At 38.8% G+C, this 22,408-nt stretch overlaps 1 protein-coding gene across 1 annotated transcript; it reads right to left on the bottom strand.

The window, feature by feature from the left end:
- Positions 1 to 1,808: 1,808 nt before the first annotated feature.
- On the bottom strand, positions 1,809 to 20,451 carry LOC104540622 (supervillin-like; the record flags this gene model as incomplete). The annotated part of the gene is made up of 12 exons (XM_010184467.1): positions 1,809 to 1,938; positions 7,508 to 7,727; positions 9,267 to 9,753; positions 10,838 to 10,861; positions 12,359 to 12,611; positions 13,794 to 13,889; positions 14,656 to 14,795; positions 15,157 to 15,218; positions 16,357 to 16,391; positions 16,988 to 17,158; positions 17,490 to 18,377; positions 20,368 to 20,451. Coding segments are annotated over 12 exons (2,590 nt in total), but the record flags the coding sequence as incomplete, so codon positions are not given.
- Between the last annotated feature and the right edge of the window lie 1,957 nt (positions 20,452 to 22,408).

The raw sequence follows: 22,408 nt of genomic DNA, 5'->3' as shown, positions 1-22,408 counted from the left end.
TGAGGCTGACCGGTCTGTAGTTACCCAGGTATCTAGTAAGAATAACAGCTTTTCTTACACATCCAAGATTTCACCCATCGGCAGAGATGCAAACCCTTTGATTTAGGCTCTAAATAGCCAAGAGCTAACACGAACCAGCAGAGTGAGTGACCCAGTGTCACATATACTCCCACTGCTAGCACTGTCACATCAAAGCTTGTGCCCTTCAAGTACTTCATGCTCCCTTACTTGCTTTAAAAGCCTAACTTGCGCTATGCTGAGTGAAGTTGTTGCACATGGTAACACAGCAGGGGGGATATGGGTGCTGGGGAGGGAAAACAGAGAACAAAGGTTTTGTCTCTGCCTTAATCTTGGCAGCTGCTTAAAGCTTTTTCAACCCCATTGTCTTTAGCTGGGGTACATTTGTTATCTGATCTCAACAGTTGTCATTTTGGAGACTGGTCTGTTAAAAATGTGACCGCAATTTTGCTTTCCTCGCTGAAAACATTTTTGCTTTTGGACATCTTTCAAATGAGCAACTGGATTTTTGAGCATGTCCACAGAGCAAAACCAAAACAAAAGCCATAAACCAAACTGCAAAAAATCAGCTTTCTTGTTCGTCTGTCCAGTTAACACACAACCATTGATGAGTCACATGCTCAGGCACAGATTTATCCTCAATAGTAACAGACTGTGTAACAGTGCCTTACTTGTAATTCACTGATGAAACAGGAGATGTTTTGTTCTTGCTTTCCTATACTAGTTAATAGAAGCAGCATTTTCACAACTAAATAACTGGACCCAAAGATTGCTGTCCCCACTAGTAAAATTATAGAACAAATTCTATCTTCACTTGTCCTCTGTGAAAATAGTCCAAAAATTGAAGGCTTTTGAAACAGCCTATTTTACCTGACGTGGTCATTTTCAAAACACTAAACTCAGAAGGGAAGCAAATCTACATTAGTCCTGTAGCTGGAACCAGTAGTCCATTTTGAGGCAAATCTCCCAGTCACCCTCACTTTCTGTGCTTTGGTTCACACCACTGAATGCACAGACTTTTGGATGAAACTAAGCCCTGAAGCGCACTCCTGGATTCCCATGTAACACCATGGCTGCTGATGGGCAGTCAGGCCACAGGAGCAGACTAAACGGCATGGACAGCAGGTCCTCATCAGCAATCATTCTGCTTTACAGATGCAGCCAGAGTGTGCTACCAATATGGACTTCCCTTTCCTCTACACCTTTGTACCCATCTCCCAGTCGGTTCACTAACACTGACAAGACAGGTAAAATCCTTGTCCAGATGGTTTTGGCTATCCACAAACACCAAAGATCGTGCAAGATAACCAAAGGCCAAATGGCTAATGAATGCTCTGGTACCTGTATTTCCTCAGTGTTTCTAGGATACAAAAATCACTACTCAGCAAAAAAGGATATGTACAGAGACAACACAGCTTTAGCAATCTGAATGTTTTACATCAATCACACTAAAGAAAACATCTGAACTTAAAATCTGAAGCCAATTTCATTGGGGGGGAAAAAGGCTTAAATCGTTATAAATACTCCAGAAGCCTTACAGGCCCACTTACTGGTTCATAATCTGCTGCTGTAAAGACACTGTTAATCAATATTGTATGTTACAAGAAAGTGAAGAGATTCTCGTTTAAAGAGCTTTCATGTTGGGATAATTGGTTTTTAAACAAGGCTGACAACAAGATGAATAGCAGGAGCTAGTAGCTAATATTAGGCATGCCTGTCTAGTTGGATGCATCTTCAAAAAGCTGAGGCATTTCAAGCAAGAAGTTTTTTCCAAACAAGGATAGAGTTACCTTCTTCAACAGCTGCTCAACTTCTTGCATTTGCGCACTACGATCAGTGACGGACACTTTCGCATACTCCTGCTTTTTGCTGAGCCTGCTCTTCCAATCTTCTTCACCACTCTTCTTCAGCAATGCCAACCTAGAAGAAAAGAAATATGCCAACAAGTAGCTTTAAAAACTGTTAAACACCGTTTAAAAAGCTACCCTTGTTGTTTCAATAATGCTGCATTCAACAGAATTTGAAGTTAAGTTTTCTAACATTAACTATAGTTATTTATATTTCATACACATATACAAAGCTCAGAAATGTACACCAAGTCTTTACTGAACGTGTTGAACATGTGTCAAAACACAGACATCTAGATCTGATACAGACACCCAGTTAATTTGTACAGTCAGTGAAAGTGGCCAGTACAGTCAAGGGACACTAAAGTACAACACAGATCATCCTGAAGTAAACATATAAATAGGTTAGATTAATCACTGCTTTTTTCCCCTCCCTTCTGTCAATAAGGCATAGAGAGTGAATAGGTCAGCTATAGATGCTTATGCTGTAGATATCCAAAGTCAGTAAGATGGATTCTACCTTTGGTCTTTATTGTACTTCACAAAAAAAAAGATTTAAAAAAATATTTTCTTTACAACCTAAGAAGGAAGAGGTCTGTACAGCAGGAACCCATCAAACAGGTCCCATCAGACCCATCAAAAGACAACTCTGCAGTTACTGCTTTCACTACAACTCCAATGAGTGAGGTTACCATCAGAATCCTCCAGAGATCGCTCAGTATCTCCTCGCTTAGCTCAGGCACTGCTGTGACACAAATGCACCAGTAACTTGGTGCTGACTATAATACAGCTGTGAAATCTATCTGCCAAGACTCAACTCATTTAAAGGAAGTCTTACATTTAAAATGTGGATTACCATTACTCTCAGGAAAGTAGGATCTTTCAAAAGTGTTATTTCCTAATCTTGAGCAAAATTCTGAACATGGCACAAAGGGACACTGACTGGCTCTGGTGGGTCAGCATGTAGATTTATTTTGCTAGAATAAGAACCTATTCATCCATAGAAACCCTGAGGTAGGTAGTTCTGGGGGTAAGGGAAGTCACTTAGGAATAAGAGGTCTACACAGGCATGATCTTCCGTCTATCTTCTTCATAAATTAATATTTGTATCAATTGTCTAGCTTTCAAAAATCATTCTTAGTACTTCATAAAATACGTAACTGCAGCACTTGTGCAAGTAGTTGCTTTGGTCCATTAAATAATTTTTATTTTAGTTTAATTAAGTTTTAATGAATAACTTTCTTTAATCTATGGCATTTGGGTACAGATTATACAAAACCCTTAAGCCTTTTAATATTTGAACAGGTTCAGTAGTTACAATGTTGACAACCTCTTTTGATCACAAGATACAGAGATGCCTTCTTAGAGATGCAATTACTGTTACCCTCAAAGTTAAGTCTTGTCCTGAAACTCTGAGGAGAAGGAAGGGGTAGAGCCAAATAGGTCCAGACAGAAGCCAAGTTTCAGGCAGCTGCTTCCTGTGAAAATCCAGGGGGTACAACTGTGCTACTGACTTATTCAAGGATGACCAATTGGTCCTAAGGCAGCAATTTGAGGAAAAAATGACAATGTAGAAAACAGTAAATCCACAGAATACAATGGCAGTAAGAATGTTAGTACTCAAGAAAGCAGTTATTCCCTCTCTTCCTGCCCGGGCAGGCAGCACTGGCAGGCTTCATATTGCCTGATTGCTTCATACCTCACAGCATGGGATGGGTAGGGGTGGGAAGGACTCACAATAAGGAGCTGAGGCCACGGTCATTGTTTCCAGAACACACACAAGATTTCACTGCCCAGAACTAATCTTCTGGAGTGCATCCATGCATGCGTGAAACTGTGGAGGAGACCAAGATGGGACTGAATTGCCACCATGCAGTTGAATTATCTTCAGTACTCATGTTCTCTCTGGTCAGCTTTGCTTAGAGATGATCTGCGATAATTGAAGCTGGCAGGCATTTTTGTCAGCTTTGGACTAAGATACGTTTGTTATTAAAAATTACTATAGCTGCTCAGCATAGCAGGCAGAAAAAAAATAAACTTGACATTATTGCAGGTATTTGCCCTAGACCTTTGCCCCAAACAGCTTCATTGATCAGGAAGGGAAAATCTTCAGAAGAATGATTCTATGTCTCTGGAGACTGTTTTATCCTCTGTCATAAAGATGGATTTATACTAGTCCTCCACTCTTCACTTCTATTTGTAATGAAACAACTTGTTCCTAGAGTAAGAACACATATTCGTCTGTTTTGAGCAATGAAATGACCACATAAAGAAACATGTAAGCCCAGTATGCCACTGAAAACTTCACTGCTGTGTAAAAACTAAGGCTGTGCATTTGTTTTGAATGATGGAAACAGCAATAAATTCAGACTGTCCGAACTCAGCAACAATTGGAAGGCACCCTTTTGTACGAATAAAGATGCAAGAACTACTGAATTGGTTTACACAAGGAAGCTTACCAGCTTAGTAGCTTAACTCAGACCTCAGTTAATTCTTTGGAAACTCTGCAAAAATAAGGGGGTCTGACCCTTGGATTTGTTTAAGGCCTGCTGCCTACTAGTTTCACTGCATACATCTAGTTTTTCCACTTTTGATAAATAATGAATAATCATTCATTATGTCTTTCACAGTTCTATTCATACTGCTTTTGCCTCCAAAAGTTCCTTTTCCAATTGAAAAAAATGAGGTTTACTCTTTTCTTGAAAGAGAAGAGCTTTTTTAGGTATCTGCCCATCTTTGGCAGTTTGCTCTGTGTCCTTCTTCCACTTGTTCCTGAGACACAATATTTGCCATCAAGATCCACTTGTTCCTGAGACACAATATTTGCCATCAAGACAGAATGATCATCATCCCAGAGGTAGCAGGATGTAGTCAAAGCAAAAGCTGTCACAGCTGAAGACAAAACACTGGATTAATACTGAAGAGAAACAGAAACAAGATTTGAACGATGGTTTTACCTAAAGAAGGAGAGTTGTATAAAGGACCTTACCAAAAGTCCTGGCAAAAAAATGTCAAAAATGACACATCTTTCTTCTGTGGCAATATCTTAGTATTTTAGCTGCTAGTGTTATCCTTGAGAAAGATTAAACTGGACACAGGCTTGGCTTTCACACGTACTCCATTGGCTGCACTTGACCAGTTCATTTCAGCTAAATCATAAATCCTGGAGGCCAATATGAGATAAGTAACTACAAAAAAGGAAGCTGACTGTTAGAGAGTGCATAAATTCACTATAGTGGGAACTAGTCTGCATGAGAAGGTCTTGCTGTCGTGTCCATACATCAAAAAAAAGGTTGAAAATTAATTTCAGGCTGGGCTCTTCACCGAGAAAGAATGAATAATGGTAAGAGGTCCACCAGAAATTTGGGTTATTGTAGTTTTTTTTAAATGGTGACTGTGGCGTGCAGCTGACTTCTAAAGCAGAGCTGATAGGGTGGCCTTCTAGCAACTTTGGTCTCCACAGAACACACAAAGGCAGGTAGTTACACGCAACTGATGCTCCATTCGAAGTCCTCCAAGACATTCCTCTTTCTGAGTGCAAGACAATTATCAAAAGGTTTCCACCACTCATTTATTGGCCCTGTCTGCCTAAAACAAAACACAGCCAAAACTACTCAAAGATATGAGCCTTTGTTCCCTCTCACCTCCAAGCTGCATGTCTGCAGGAGAGGATAGGTGCCTTTTCTTCCTTGAAAAATCATGATTTTGATTATTCCATATAATATAGGTAATTCTGAAAATGCCAGGCATGCACTCACTCCACAAGGGTAATATTAGATCAGTGAAGCAAGTCTTTGTGGAAAATCACTTTCATCGAGACCAGCACGCATGCATCCTGCCCAAGTATCATTGCATCTGTGGAAAAGCTGTTCTTCCATAAGGTGAAAGAATGTCTGACACAGCCAGAAAAATGCACTGGATGGGAAGATGAAGTTAGTGAATGTAAAAGGAAAAAAGAAATCCAAAGTGTAATAGTTAATGTTTAGCAGAAATGTTCTTTGAAGTTTATGAATACTTGGCATTAGCTATAGCCATGCAAAAGAAAATGACTGGTTGTAGTTTTTTTTAATTCTGAGCCAAAAAGTAGACTACTGGGAGGCTAAAATGTTTGGGAGGCTAAAACGTTTTGATACCAGCTCTGCCATTTACAGACGTTAGTGGAATCAGAATATACAAATTCCTGACAAGACAGTAGGTATTCACTGCTGTCAGCTTTGGGACTGACTAGACAGCCTTGGAGGCCTAATGGAAGTGATCCAGATTGTGAATGTGACTGACAGTCTTTAACATCAGTTCCTCAAGAGATCAACTCAACTGAAGCATTAAATTCAGGACTGAAACAGCTGCTAATACTTGGATCTGCCCTTTCTCCAATCTTTCCCCCCCCAGTCTTTTGGATCAGGGAAGGCAGATGATTTACCACCTATAAACCACAAGTTACTGGTCTTAAATTTTATCTGCCCAGACAGTTGATATACTTACAGAAGGGGGACAGGGCATGGGGGAGTGACGGTTGCTTTAAACAAAACAACAGGTAAGTACATCCTTCAGAAGGGGTACTAAGACTACACAGTTGTTGTAGTTGCCCCTGCATGTCCCTCTATGTTAAGGGGATAACAGAGTGGGGATGCACTGTTATTAAGGATGATTTACATACTGCTGAGAAATACATTAATTTAAGCAGCATTTGGAGTCATGTTTTTTTAAAAAAAAGGGGAGGAGGATTAGGAATTCCTAATATCTCATCAACTGAGGTAATACTTCTACACAGTGAAAGTTTAATCAAGCAGCTATTTTTATTTATTGGTTCTGCTTTCATTGCAGAAAAACTGAAGTAAAATAGACCTATTTGTTAATCTGAAGCAAATAATCATAACTTTACTCACTGGACTACTATCAGATCCTTTTTCAGTTTGCAGCTGAGTTTATACTCTCAAAGTTTTAACTAAATGAGATGACTTTTACAAGTACTACAGCAGCTATTGGAGCTCCAGCCATGAACTTCTACTGTCCACACAAGCACAGAACACTTAACATTTTGATTCAGATCAGAATGCTCTTGGGTTGGAAAAAGTATTTCTAATAGTCCCACAAACCTGTCCAACTTATTACCCTTTTAAAATCCCTACAGTAAGTTCTCAGAAGTCAAAACAGCAACCATGTATTTCTGAAGTAGAGAGGGAAACACCACTTAGTCTATCTCTGACTCCCTGTACTTGGCTTATTTAAAAGAGACTCATATAGACCAATTAAAAAATGGCTATTAAAAAAAAAAATCCCATTATACCTGTTGTAATTGCGAACAGAACCTGGGGAAGTATATTTGGTATATCAGTATAAACCTAACTAGAACATGTACTTTTACAACTTTCATTTTCTGAACTACTTATTGATTATTCAGGTGGCTCACTCAAAACCAGATTAGCATGTTCTCCTGAACAGTAATTCTCATCCACCACCATCTGCTTTATGGCTTTATGTCACACAGATTAGCTGCATGGTTCTGCTGTTAGTATTTAGTATCTAATAAAGCCTAATAATCACTGCTTAGCTTTTTCAGAAACAGGTTTAAAGCTACTTTTATATCATCAGTCTAATAACTGTATTTATAGAGAGTTTTTTAAAAAATGAAATTTAAGTACCTTTCCTTAATTGACATCGTTTTGCTGGAGTTATCAAGGACATCCTCAGTTGTCTGTGCTTTGTTCTCTCCAATGGAAAACATCTCACAGGAATTCTTATAGAATTTGCCCTGCAACTGTTCCGAGAGCTCCTGCAGTCTACAGGATGCGGCAGCTGCAGTTTGTGAAACTGTCCTCATTGCTGATGTGCTGGTGAGTTCAGAAGCAGGCTCAGCGTGGTCTGCCCATTCAAAAGAGAAGTGTTCAATTAGACTTAGTACTGTTCTCAAATGTATTTTACATTACTTACAACGAAGCAGCAAATCTGATTTTTAGCATTCAGATCACATGCTATCCTAACAGAGAAAAAATTTCTGGCTGAGCTGGAGTACAAAGATTAGTCATGTAGTAGTATCTGCTGCAAAGACTGGCCATTTGACTGGAGTTCACATAAAGCCACAGAATGTCATGTTCAATACACAATTCTGAACTTCATATGGATGAGGCACAAATTGCTGCTCCTATCATTCCACCAACAAGAAAACAAATGGACTGATGAAAATGAAAGGGGAACAAAGAGGAGGGGAAGAGAAGCAGACAAATTTAAATAAGAAACTAACCTATTGGTAAAGCAGCTTAATGCATAAGAGCATACCAGGAGGGCATTTAATAGCTTAATAAAGGTATTATTTTCTAGGAGGGTGTTGGGGGGCAGCAATTAAATCACTGGAAAAACGGCCTTGATGAAATATAAATGCACTATTACAGTTATACTTAAGGAAATGTAAGAGATCTTCACTTCGGTTTTTTTGAAATTTTACAAGCACAACACCTCTGATACACAACTGCTCCTGTTTTATCTCAGTCTCTATCTCCTCTGCAGTCACTAAAAGCTAACTGAATAGAATGGACACTGCTTTCAAGGAATATAGGCAGAACTATACATTCCTCCCTACACCCCTTTGAAGAACATTACATTCAAAACAAGCTTACTTCACAGGATAAAGACAACAATGCTTCTAATAGTACAGGGTACTGTGTTCCTATACCCATAACATAATAAAACAGAAAACTAATGCAACATTCTTCTAAATTCAACAGAATAGAAGGCTTTATACAATGACAAAGGCAATTTATTTAAGGATGGATGAGTTTACTTATTAAGTCTGAATTATGCGATACATATAGAAACATCATTGCTCTGAGAATTACTTGGTTTATATTTTGTCACCACACTGAAGAGAAAATAATAGTAGTTTTCCAAAATTAGTTATCTGAAAATTACCCACTACTAGCTACATATGTACATATGTAGTTAATGTATAACTATATGCATGAGAAGGCAACAATTAAAAGCAGACACTTGACCCAGAGCAGAGAGTTTAGCTTGTTCAGCATTTTGGAGGGCAGGGGCAAGGGCAAAAGAGGAAAGGATAAATCTTAGCTTCAGCATACAATACCACTTCTTTCACAGTAAGAAAATATGAATAAAATCAAGCCATCTTTAGAGGCTGAAGAATTGAAAGACTAACAAAGAGAAAACTGTATTTGTAAAAGTTAAGATTTCACAGGTATTTTTCTACTTCTAAGCAGTGTTAAAACAGCCTTGATAATGCTTGAAATGAAGATGCTTAAAACTAGAGAAGCACCACTGCTTGCTGAATGAGACTACATCAATAACAAGTATATACTGCACCTCTTTGCAAAGTCTTGCTTTTCAAAACACTTTCCAAATCCATCTTGTCTTCAAAGGACTGGCCTTCTTTGACTTCCCATTTACCTTGCATGCCAGTATCCATTTCCTTCTGTTCAAGAGGCTGAAAAAGCGCCTGTGAACTAAATAGTTCCATGCTGCCCTTCCTGAGGAAGCTGTACGCTGTCTCTTTATGGTAGTCTCCTGTTTTTTCAGGAACAGGATGTGTGGTTTCCTCCTCAAAGGAGCTATACTTTGTAATTTCATTAGCTTCGTGTGCTAGAAACCTCTTTCTCTCTTCTTCAAGCTTCTTTGATGCTCTTTTGCTTTCTAGTGCTTCCATTGAGGGCTGCCACTGTTCTGACTTCTGTGTGCGTTTTTCTGAAGAGTCTGGGTTTTCTGCTGAGGACTGGAATCTCAGCTCAGCTCTAGTGGCAGCGCTGACGCTTCCGTCACCAGCTGGCTTCGTGTACAGGTCTCCAGTGTACAGTGGAGAAAGGGCAGATGCCGTCGTTGAAATTGTTGTTGCAACTGCCGTTGACAGGGGAGTGATTTTTCCACTTTCATTTTGTACCTATGAAGAAAAGAAAAATAAAAAAAGGGAGGAGGTGGACTTAAAAGCTCTGAAATCATCAATTCCCAAAAACAAGTTTAATCACACCAGTTCTTCAGAAGAGTGCTTCTGTATGAACATAGTGCTCTATAAATATAGACTAGAAACAGATACAGGAGAGCAACAATGCCCCCATAATTTTGCTGCAGATGGATGATTCCACCCAGGGAAGAAACAACTGCATGTGAACGGCAACATCTTCAGCAGTAAAGGGTGTACGTGTAGCATGCAACATGACATCGTGTCAGGGCTCCATGAAAAGGCTCATACTGGCACGGTACTGTGCAGCACTGGGGAAAGACATTAGTTCAGGTTCCAGACGCTGGATGACATGCCATGTGCCTAGGCTAATCAACTCTGCATCTCAGCAGGGCTAATTAGCTTTGGCACAGCTCTGCTCCTATACGGTTATACAGCTTCCAGCTCTGGTGCTAACTCCGCGCCAGAGACAGGCTGCTCCGTGCTGTCCTACACAGGGCAGACATTCCTGACACTTCTGCCACATAAATCACCCTCGCACGGGACTGTCAGTCTAAGGCTTTTTCAAACATAAACATTGCCTGTCATCTACATCTCTGAGCAAAGTATTTGAATCTAAGCAGCATATTAAAAAAACCTCCAAATTTGTTTTGCCGGCCCCCACAGTGAAACAATTCTCTTTGCTACACTTCTAACATAATAATTTCATCGTTTTTCTAGAGATAGTTAAGATGCAATTTTTTTCTGAAATGCAGAGCTTGGCTTTGCCTTCTCCAAAGGAGACAAAAGCTATAAAGGAGACTGACAAACATGCCTTCATACACATCAGGAGAGGGTTTTTTTGTTTGGCTTTTGTTGTTTTGGTAAACTGCAGGGCTAGTGAACAACATGCAAAAGGAATAGACAAAATCACACTGGTAGGAGGAAATCAACTGAAAACTTAAAATGCACATGCAAATTCCATAAAGCATGGACTACACAGTCGCCCATTAAACAAAACGGAAAGCAGAGCAAAGACTACTATGCTAGCTCAAATATTCCAAAGAAAGATTAAGAAAATAATTACCAGTTTATTCTTTTTCCATTGCATCTATCAGGATTAGAAATTTAGAGGAGATCAGCAAAGGGATTTCAGCTTTAATTACAATATATTTACATTTGCAATGATATATTTTGGTAACATAACCTCTAGGTATCTATTTTGATACCTTTCTTTTGTTTCTTCATAGAAAAACTCTAACTTCATCTCAAAACATCCCAACACTCCAAATGAACAGTTCAGCATAGAAAGTCTTTTTGAAAATACACTCTGATTGAACTTGGTTCAGAGTCAACTCTCTTTTCCTTTGCTAGGTGCAGAAAGAGATGACAGAACATGCTTCCTTTGCATTTCCTTGCTTGTTCTGTAAAAGTCTGACATACTAATGTTAGTGTCCCTTCTTTCTCATGTAGTCTCTTTAGTCCATGTCTCTTGACTATCTTCCTGGTCCCCAAACTAATTGGTGACACAATCATTAGAGATGCCAGGCTGTGACAGTGGTTGGCACATGTAAAATGAATGGAAAAAGGGCTATGCAAGGCCTGGAAATCTTCCTAAATTAAATTTGCTAAATATTTCCTACTACTTCATGCCTAACTAAAGTAGGCACAAAGTACAATTGTATACCTGTACAGCACTAATATGGTTAGAGAAATCATGCCTTCTCACTATTCTATTATTATAATATGAAAAATGTATAAACATGAATGAAGCACATAGAAAGAGAAGGGTAGAAACTTTCTAACACTCAGATAGATCCAAATCCCTAGAAATATGACATGCACAGGAGTTGTGCTTCACTGTTAAAGCGATTTCTTTTAAAGCTCTAATACAAGAGGGCTGATGTTTCTGCTACTGTGAACATCAGCTCTGAAGGATGGCTGCTGGGCCATCTTATGCTCAAACTTCACTAAAAAGGCATTCCTTTGCAGTTCCAATTATATGAAAGATTCCAGAACAGGAAGTGCAATTCCAGTGCACATATTAAATAATTTCGTTTAGACCATGACTTCCTGAATTTCAAAAGTATTCTGCTTTTAGGGGGAAAAAAAAATAAAAATCAATGGCCCCTCTCAGAGGAAAATGACAGAATATGTCCTGACTAATAATGGAAACACATAGTGCTTTCAGGAAAGAGTCTGAAAGTTGCACATGACAAAGCTCCAAAATTCCCTGAAAATACACCTAAAGCATAATGATGTGTGTCACAGTTTTTACTCCTTTGGTCAGGAATTCACTTTTAGAAGACATGTTATATTCTACTGGAAAGGGCAGACACTGTGAAATGTACAGCATGTACTAACTATGAAGATAATATATTCTTGAATTATTGAAAGAAGAAATATACATCAATGAAGCCGAACGTTTTAGAGGATGTTGTTCCTCAATGTCAAGACTGCTTCCTGACAAGCTTTTTCTTGTGAATATGTTGTGACCCCAGTGTGTAGCTCAGAGCAAAGAAGAGGCCAGCTGTTACAGCATCTTACACTGAAACTGTTTTCTCCAATAAAAAGCAAAAAATGAAAAAAGAGCTAAGATTGCATTTACCTGCTCGACTTCTCCAAGAGTGACTGGCTGAGTCTGATAACGAGCGTTCATCCTCCTGTGCCGAATATCTCCTCGATTCCTTGTGGAGATGGCCCTGGATACTGGTTGAGACAGTTTGTTAAACAAAGCCATCTTTTCTGCCATACTTAAGGTGGAAGAATCTGGTTCATCAGACTGATCTTGCCCCATCGCCTCCTTGGCTGCTCTTATCTCCTCTTTAGCTAAAATTTTTTGGTGGGCTGATGCCTGCAAGCTGAAGAAACAGAACTAGAAATTAGTTTCCAAGAAGCCATTATGAAGTTTTAAAATCTCAACCTGATAGAAGCAGAAAAATTGCATGTGAAGCACAATAGCCAATGTAATACAGCAGCCTAAGTGGTTATGCAGTGGTTCAACATTGGCATGATGAATTATAATTCAACAGCTGGAGATTTAAAAAAAAGTTAAATTTTCGTTCACAAATTAATTTGATCAGGACACAACAATTTTTTGAAAGGGGAACTCAAGATTGAAGAAAGACTTTTCAGAAGAATCTCTTCATACAGAACAGGGCTATGGAGAGACAGTTACGATGCCTGCTGTAGAACCTACAGCGCAATTTATGTAAAATCCGATTTTATTAGAAATCATTTGTGGAGCATAAACAATAAAAACATTTAAAAGATGGATTTAAACCTCAAGTGGGTGCTCCTTTTAGGTTAGCATAAACTGTAATGCCTCATAATTTGAAGTGGAATGGAATTCAGACTGTATTTTGTTTTATCTGGGGTAACTCAACAACAAACACTAGTTTTGAAAAATACTCCAGTAATTTTGAAGATTGTTTGACCAATGCTGAAGGCAGACACATTAATTCATAAAAGCTGTAACTGCATTTGTCTCTACAATAATATATTTTATTCACTTCTAGCTAGATTCAGGCACACTTATAGAATTAGTATTCTTTATTACCAACAGGCAAACAGTATTCTGCAACTTTACCCACAGGTGGTGCAATTTCTTATATTTCCTTTCATTTTGCAGGCTAAAAATATATGTAGAGGCAGACAAAGGGGATATGTACTGCTTGTGAAGTTAAGCACCCAGCTTCAGTGTTTTCTTCTTGAGATGATATTATTGCATATAAGAAATTACCAAGAGCAAAGAGGATTCTCTGCTAGGTTTGCTCACATGCAAATTCATTTCTTTCACAAAGAAGAATATGTTTCTAGAACAGGTAAGTGTGGTTAGAAAGGTCCTGAAAACAGATGCTTGACAAAGAAAAAAGCTGCACTGTTTTATCATGCAAACATAAATGAATTTGACAAGTGTTTTAAATATTCTTGAAACAAGTATTGACTTGACACATTGAAAAGGCATTCAAGACTTTAAAGACGCATCTGCTATTGAGGAATCTTGTGCTCCATGTACCATGCATGCTTATCCCCCACAGTACCTGATAGGTTGTACAGTGCTCTTAACTACAGTGGGACTAGGTACTCTTGTCACTACTGTGTGGGTATTCACAGAACGTGAAGCAGGGGTAGATTCACTTTAAAGAATTGCCAAGGAAGGAAAATTCACAGGGAGAGAGAAGAAAAAAGCATTAAGAAAAGCAATACATTGTGTTAACTACAGAAAAGACCAAAACCAAACAAAACAGAAAAAAACAAACAGCAATGATTTGTAATTAACTGAGTTATCAGCTGAAACTGTTGCAAAATAACTTCAAATACTTCAAAAGAACTAAAAACCCAGAGGAGCAAACAGGTTGTCTCTTGAATTAACTCATTATCCATAACATAAGCCATATTTTAGTAGATCATTAGGTGAACAACCATCCACCTTTGTTTAATTTTTCCCAAAAATCTCTTTCTTTTTTTTTTTCCCCCAGGGAAATTTCAAGATGTATGACCAGAGTGCAAGGAATGCATTTCCAAAAAAGTACATTTGAGATTTCAGAGTGTAAAAGATTTTCCACAATAGAAATACATTCTAAAAGAAATCGTGCAGATTTCCCTCGTTGCAAAGTAGTTTTTTCATTTAAGTTACAAACCAAACTATGATTAATCCTGTTTACCTAATCTACAGGTTCATAAGTTTTCTGCCAAATTACAATTCATACAAATTACACTTCACTAATCCCTCTACTTCTAAAAAGGTATTTCAGTATAGTTTCCCCTGTGGTTCTCAAGGAAATTGGCCTCAACAATAAATGTTTTTGCTGCTACAAAATTGTAAACACCACATTTATGGAACTTATTTCCAAATTTAAAAGCAGGAACCAAAGTTAGAGACAACTTATGTACAAGACTTACGTAGCTGCAATGACCACTTCCTCACTGGTAATTGGTTGTGTGTGTGATCTATCCTGCAAACGCCGCAGTCTTCTCTCTACTGCTGAACTTCTTGTAGGTGGCTTAGGAATATTTTTCATTTCAAATGATTTTTCCATTTCCTACGAGGACATTTGCCATCATTAAAACCATGGAAGAAAAGTTCTAAAACAGTACTTGCTTTTTAGTTTTCTTGCATGCAAAGTAGTCAATTTCCCAAATGCTCATCTCTGAATTAGAAGCAGGGTGTGACTGCAGAGTAGGCATCACAGAGTTTAACTACACGTCTATAAATGACATTCTTAAAAAAGGCTTTAGAGCAATAGTTTTACTGGGCAGGTACATGAGATGAAGTGAACAAAGTTTATGTAGCTTGGACTTGGTTAACTGCATTATACTTCATTCTGATGCACTTTAGGTTCTCCAGCATCTTCTATATAAAATGTTTAACTGAGCCTTCTATTAAGAAAATGTAATACTTACTCTAAAAAGCAGCCTCTTTGCAGCTACACTTAGTTTGGCTCGGTCATCCATTTTTTCTTCATCTACACAAAGGAAAAAGCAAAAGAAGGCTGAAAGTAATGAACCAAGCTCACATGGAGTGCAAGTTTGGGGTTTTTTTGATGAGATGATTTCTGAACTCCTCAAAAATTATGTTTTACTAACACAAGAAGCACCACCAGCAAATAAGCTGGCTGTCACTCTCTTTTAGCAAGCAACTTATCACGAACCAAACTGTGTAGACTTTACTCATACTTACATATATTGCATCAGAGGAAAACTGTTAACAGGATTTGAGAACAAAAGACTTGTCTTTAGGACAGTTCATGTGCTTTCAAGTTATCCAAACAACCCTTTATGAATAATCAGTCTATGATAATACATGGACTAAAAAAAAATTAGACTGACAGACTATGTTAAGGGTCAACATTCATTCTGCTGTATAGAACACCTATTTTTCACTATTTGACCATACAGGATGGTCTCTCCTGGAAGCTGATCACTCCGATTACCACCTTGTGTCCCCGTTTCTTAGAGGCTCAACTGGTATCCTTAGAAGCTGAAATCAGCATCCTCCAGATCCCAGAGCCAGCATCCCAAAGCTGCAGAGAATATCAGCTTTCAAATAGCATAAGGCATTAAATCTAAATTTAGCCACTCATGAGATTACCTACTTAATTTGTGCCAGACTTGCTGAGAGTGACAAGAGGGAAAGAGAAGCAAGATGGCAGACTGAGTTTCATAATTTAATAACCAGCACCTTGCAACCTCCTAAACTAAAAAACACATTCTCAATATCAGTTTTACAACAGTAAAAGCTTTTTTAGTTATTAGTCCTAGATCACTAATTAAAATGTGTATTTTTTCCCACCACCTACCTTATTTATTGTCTAAATCGGAAAAAAGCCACAACCATGTTGAAAAGTGTAAAGCCATTCTCCACCTTGCCTCCCATACAAAGTTAGGTATCCATAGACAGACTCTGGGACTTAAGTGAATTTAGATCAATTCTGTAGCAGACATGGCCCAAGGAAAAGTGCTACCTCCAACATATTATAGGTAATGGTGGTTATTTTCAGGTGGACTTTGTTTGAATTTGAATTATCAAGTAGTTCTTCAGTTAAAACAAAACATAACACATTTGCTCCTATTTCTTCCTCAGAAAACAGTAAAGCACCATACCTTCAGCAGTTGGTATTTCCATGCTCAAAATGGACCTAGTGAAAAATTATCAAACAGAAAGAAGTTAGTTGGAAATGAGAAATCAAAAATTAAATTCAAACTCCATCTGAAGTAGCAGGACCTTGAAAGTCTTAAAAGTGGGAAACTTTATTTCTCATGTTTCAACATCCTTTAATAAAGGAGAAGAGCAAGCAACTGCAGCCAAACTTAAATACAGTAAAGGAAATTGATTTCCAGTTCATCTTGCAGAAGATAAAAGTCTAAGATTTGCTGCCAGCTCTTTTAACATAAAATACATAGCTTTGGTTGTTTACAAAAAAAAGTAAATAATACAGCAGAGTAAATTAAAATAATTATTATATTAAAACAAACAAAAACATTTATCATTACACAGAACCAGACAACTATAATACTTTATGATGATTCACTTTGCTATTTTATGTGGGGGGGATTTGCAACAAATTGGTTTGTCGGTTTGTTTTGTAAGAAGCTACAACAAATGCTTGATTGTTTTTAAGGAGCAATAACCACCTTGCAAATTGTTTATACTAATAAATAAACAAAGTCTCTTGACAAGCTTGTTCACGTCTACCTGCACCGGAATGCTACACAGAGCTGCATACATGCCTACCTATCTGTCTCCTTTCGTTCTGCTGACGTTATAGGTTGAGTTTTAAATCTCTCAGAAGTCTTTCTATTTTCACCAGGAGTAAAATAGCGTCTCGGCCTTCGTGGCCCTCGTTCACGGTCACCATTGGCAGACAAAGTGCCGCCTGACGTTGACATCTCAAACCGCGATTCACTTTAAAACCACATGATAGAAAGCGCATAGGAAAGAAAATGGAAGAGAGAAGTAAAGCATAGATGTAAGCATCTCAACACTTGACTAGAGATCACTCTGCATGCTCCTCTAGTAACATGCGCGGACATACACATTCCAGCTACCCCACATCACAACTTGCACCAGCGAGCAGAAGCACAGAAGCGGGATTCAAACCATCTCAGCCTCCAGTACACACTGGTGAGAGCTAAGCTGTGTGCTGTAAGTGCTGAATACAACTGCTGTTGAGTGTGTGTAATTTTGCCAAGGACGTGCAAGTTTCACACGAAAAAACATCTGAAATGTCACCTACAGTTCCGTTTTCTTGTTGGCACTAGCAGTCTCCAGAAAGACATTACGGAGCTGGGCAACAGAGACTTTTGTGTCAACCATGCCAATCTCACCATTTGGTGCATTTGCTTCCACGCTCTCCTTACTTTTAAAAGCTTCTAGCTTAGGAGCCACCGTATAGTCAGACATTGAGCGAGTCAGGACTTTATGCTTTGTTGTCGACACTTTCCAAACAGGAGCTTTCGCCTTGGCAGGCTGCGATACAGACCCACTCTGTATGTACATAACGGCTTCACTCCTCTCTATGTTCTCAGGGGTCTTCAACTGCTGCTCAGGAACCTGCCTCTTACTGCACTCCAGCTCCCTCTGAACTTCTGAGTTAATGCTCAGCTTGCCTGTGAAAGAGGAGCTCCCCACAGAGGTATCCAATTCTCCTCCTCCAAAGAGGCCTTCGTGGTTCTTCCCTTGCTTGCGAATCTCAGATGGCAAAATTGGTCTTCTGCCTTTCAAAGCCTGTTCACCCTCCAAGGAATCTTCTTCATCAGGTTTTGCTCCACAACCAAGAGCCTCTTTCTTTTCACTCTCTGATGCAGTGGCTGATGATGGTTTTGTCAGGAGGCTAACACCGTCGGGTAGGAGGACACTGCCAACAGAGATGTTTGCTGGTTCCTCTGTTGCCATCAGCTGAGCTGTGAGAGCAGTGCCAGCAGGCTGAATATAGCCATGAATTGGTTTGCGGCCTGAACTGATGGGCTGATTTATAACCCTATCAAAGGCAGACGTTTCTGTCTGAAGAGGCATGTAGTGAGCTGGCACTGGATGGGACTTTTTCTGAGATACTGTGTCTGTGACAAGTTCAGGGCTTCCACGAGCACTTTCCTCTTTCACCAGTTTCTCTCTAACTTTTACTCTTTAAGAAAGAAAAAGGATTAAAGCTGTGAACAGCAATACTCAATCTGGGAAGGAACACAGACACCTACTGTGGGTATAGACAGCAATATCGTATTAAAATAAAATGCAATCTTATGATGCAAGCCCTTCCTCCTCCTCAGACATTAGCAGTAACATTGCTCAAACACATTCAAGTGATTCACAGGCCCTGGGACATGCATGACTCCTGAGAAGGTAACTGAGCAAGCCCTGAATATGTACAGCATGTTCCCATGAGGTCACAACTGCGTTTGTTAAACAGCACACAACCATAGGCTCAAGCAAACAAGATGATCAAAACTGCTTTTTATATTATCAAAGTGTTGGTTTCAGTCTGAAATTGCAAATTCTATTGGCAATCATGTATGCAGTCAGATTTTTGAAGATGTCTAAACTCTGGGCAGCTTACATCATATCAAGATGCTGTTGCAGTCGGGAAAGGGATGAAAAAACACGCTGCCATCTCAATCTAGCTTTCAGATGTTTTGCCAGAGACTTTTTAACTTGTGCTTTTGTGTTATCATATAAAACATCTAAAACGTTACATGTAGTGTAACCTGTTTCAGTAAGTGTGAAAAAAATATTGAAAGCGCAAGCCTTAGAGTCCAAAGTACAACTATGACATAGCTGCTGCTATTCAGAGGGCTTGCAGGGGTGAAAAGGATTTAAAACAAACAAACAAACAAAAAACCCCAAAACCACAAGAAAAACAGGCATTCTGTTTTAAAACATTTCATTACAATCTAACATGCAAAATGTTACCTTACCTCAGTGTATTTTCTAGAAACACCACTAGACTTGTGTAACATCCATAAAAACCAGAGGTTTGGATTCTACCTTTAGACACCGAGTGCAACTGCGCTCCCGGAGGCGAACATGTGCAGTCAGAGCAGCCTTTGCTCTGTGACTACAACCGCAGGGAAGCTCTCCAGCAGTTTTACTGCCACACCACAGCTTACAGGGCGAGTGTTTGTAAATATCACATACATGGTATCAAAAATGAAATCCTTGTACTTCCTCCCCTCCCAAATGGGCATAAAAAATGATTTTAGTTCAGAGGAAGGAGAGAAACTCTAGTACAATAGGAAACTAGCTCTTTATTTGAAAATATGTAATCCAGCTAAAAGTATGTGCAATTCCAGGCTTGCTACCAACAGACTTTTTGGAGTTCACTTTATTAAAAAAAAAGAAAAAGCAAGATTTAGAAAAAAATGCAAATGAATACTCAAGAGAATAATTCAGGATATCCAAAGTTATCTGAAACACCAGCCTTTCTAATATTTTCGTGTTTCTTATCTCTGATGATTGGAGCACTTGTCAGGGGAACTTCTCAAACTTACATAAGCACAGAAAGTGTGTTCGGTCTGAAAAAGTGATCATTTAAACTACATGTACCAAGCATTCTCCAGAACATTCACACTGATGTTAGTACAGGGTTATAAGAATTACTTTAATCATGAACATGGAAAAGAGTTTTCCTGCAATGCTTCTTATGATGGGCTAACTGCATGTGTTACCAAACTGGGAGAAAGCAGCTGCTTGTAGTTCTGATCAAGATCTTGCTTAACTTTTCAATATATTTTTTTACTTCTCTTGAACCATCTCCTTTGTAATTCAAGGAATTAATTGAAGGGAATGCTAAGATGGATAGGTGAGTAGCAAATCTGCTGGTTTGCAGAGTACAAAATTGTATAAAATAAGAAGTTATACAAATTAGTTAAAGCCAGAATGACAGTGGCTGCAGAAGTAGCTGGGGGCATTTACACTTCTTCATCAAAATACCAACTGGTTTTAAGTTATAGTAAAAGCAGATGCTTCAGAAAAGTTTCAGCAGTTGTTTATCCACAAGGAACACCACTTTCTAACTTGCTGCTGTGTTAAAGGAAAGTGTTAAATGAAGACAGAGTAAAGGGAAAGAAAGGGTAGGTTTGCAGTCCGACTGTTAGCCACACAGCTACATTTTATGATACCTGGAGGGCCAGCTGATAAGTGAAGGTGTGTCCCCTTCCGAATCTTTCTGAAGGAACCACTCAGGTTTTGCTTTCCCTGCACTACTACAGAAAACAGAACTTCAGGTAACTTTTGAGACCTCAACACATACTCCCACAGTTTCTCCCAATCTTCCCTCCCCACCACTTTTTTTGTTTTCTAATTACTCAATTACAGAGAAGTGTTTAGAAAAATAAAGCACAGCACATTAATAAAATTGAAAGGTGATAAACTATGAAATAAACTATCATATTAATTTCACAAACATCTAAAAAGTGTTCTGAATGTTAAATATTCTGCAAAGGTAACTTTACCAACTGTACATTGTCCAGAACCTGAGAAGCGAAAGCAATTACACAATCTTATTCTTGCCACTGCAGGTCAGTTTGAAGGGTTTATGTAAGGACACCTGGAAAAGCTGTCACACCCATTCCTTTAATTTGTTGTTTAAAGTGGTAAAGACCGCTGGGCCCACAATGAAATAATAATACAAATATAATGAAGTTAGAAATTCAGATGGTTATATCATACTTCCCAAGAAATTCTTAGAGAGGAGCATCTGGAAACCCTTTTTCCTCTTGTAGTCCTTTATCACAACAGCTTCAGAAACGCAAACCCAGTTAGCTCAAGTAAAAAAAGCTGTGTCACTGGGTGACAGGAGAAAGAAAAAGCGCAAAAAACCAAAGTAACCCCCAAGAATTTGATCTTGTCATGTCTTCATTCTGTCTCCATTTTGGAGCTGCAAGCATAAAAATAAACAAGAGCACTGCAAACTTTTAAAAGCTCTGCAGGAAAGGGTGTTTGCAGACTACCTAGGTACAGTTTCTCAAACACTTTCCTAATGCCCACCTTCACCTACAGTCCCTCAGCAACAGCAGATCACATCAAACACTTGCGACCTTGCAAGCACAGACTGTCCGGCCACAATAACCTTTACAATGAAAATCCCTGAAGGTGACAAGCGGCCAAGGCTTTCCATTGCCAACAGCTACACCTGAAAGAACCCCTCACATTCCAGAGAACTATTTGGGATGAAAATCCCAAATTAAGCTCCAGGTCATCTACTTCAATTTTTCTCAGCTGGTGTTTTAATAAAAATAGTTGAAAAAGGTCAAATCAACAACTGTTCTTAAGATAACAGTGCATTTACTGCAAATGAGTTTAAATTTGAGAACTCACCTACAGTTGTCACTTCATCCAAATCGAGCTTAGAGCAAAATCAAACACCGACTGTTAAAACACCTTCTGTTTTTCCGAATGTTTTTGAATTCCTAAAGGAACTGGCCAAATAAGAGGTAAAAACCTTTCACAGGAGCTGACCCGGTAGCTGGAATTGCTTTGAAGCAAGCAAACTTCCTTCTCATCTCTTACTGTGTACTTAGGCACGTTTTCATAGTGGTCATGGCCCAAGCAGCAATTGTTTGTACTTGATCATTCATCCTTTGAAGAAATCAGTCAGAAGAACACAAGCCATGTTTTGAATGTAATCAGCCAGTTCAGCGGCCAAATGCAGACAATGCCAAATGATACCCTCTCAGTACTTTGTTGTCTTCTCAGTGATGGACAATAGGATTAATTATTAAATCCTCTTAGGACTGAAAGCGCAAAGCTTTCATATGTATTCCAAAACAAGCTGCATTTATTTTCCAATTTGAACATTATTTTTCTTGTGCAAATGGCCTTACCGGAGAATACCACACAGTAACTTTAAACAGACTGCATGGAAGGAGGCAGTGACTTCTTTACCACTCAGGAACAGGGAGAAAAATTTGAGAGGTTCTTAAATCTCTGAATATCAGACCAGTGTGTATGCGCTGGCATTGGAAGTTGTCAGGGTTATTAAAATAAAGAACAGGCTCTTGGCAACTTGGCCTTTAAATTACCACCCACTGCCCACATGTGTATCCAAACAAGAGGCCAAATCCTAAATTTAAAGTCTTGGCTGCTGTAAGAGCTACATCACATATTGATGGGTGCAGATTATTTCCTTCAAAAGATAAGACATAGGTGTCAGCAGTTTGC

This window comes from Mesitornis unicolor, unplaced genomic scaffold (assembly GCF_000695765.1).
Source record: "Mesitornis unicolor isolate BGI_N332 unplaced genomic scaffold, ASM69576v1 scaffold52405, whole genome shotgun sequence".
NCBI lineage: Eukaryota > Metazoa > Chordata > Aves > Mesitornithiformes > Mesitornithidae > Mesitornis > Mesitornis unicolor.
The sequence above is the reverse complement of the archived record's forward strand: the minus strand, read 5'-3'. Positions and strand labels throughout refer to the sequence as shown.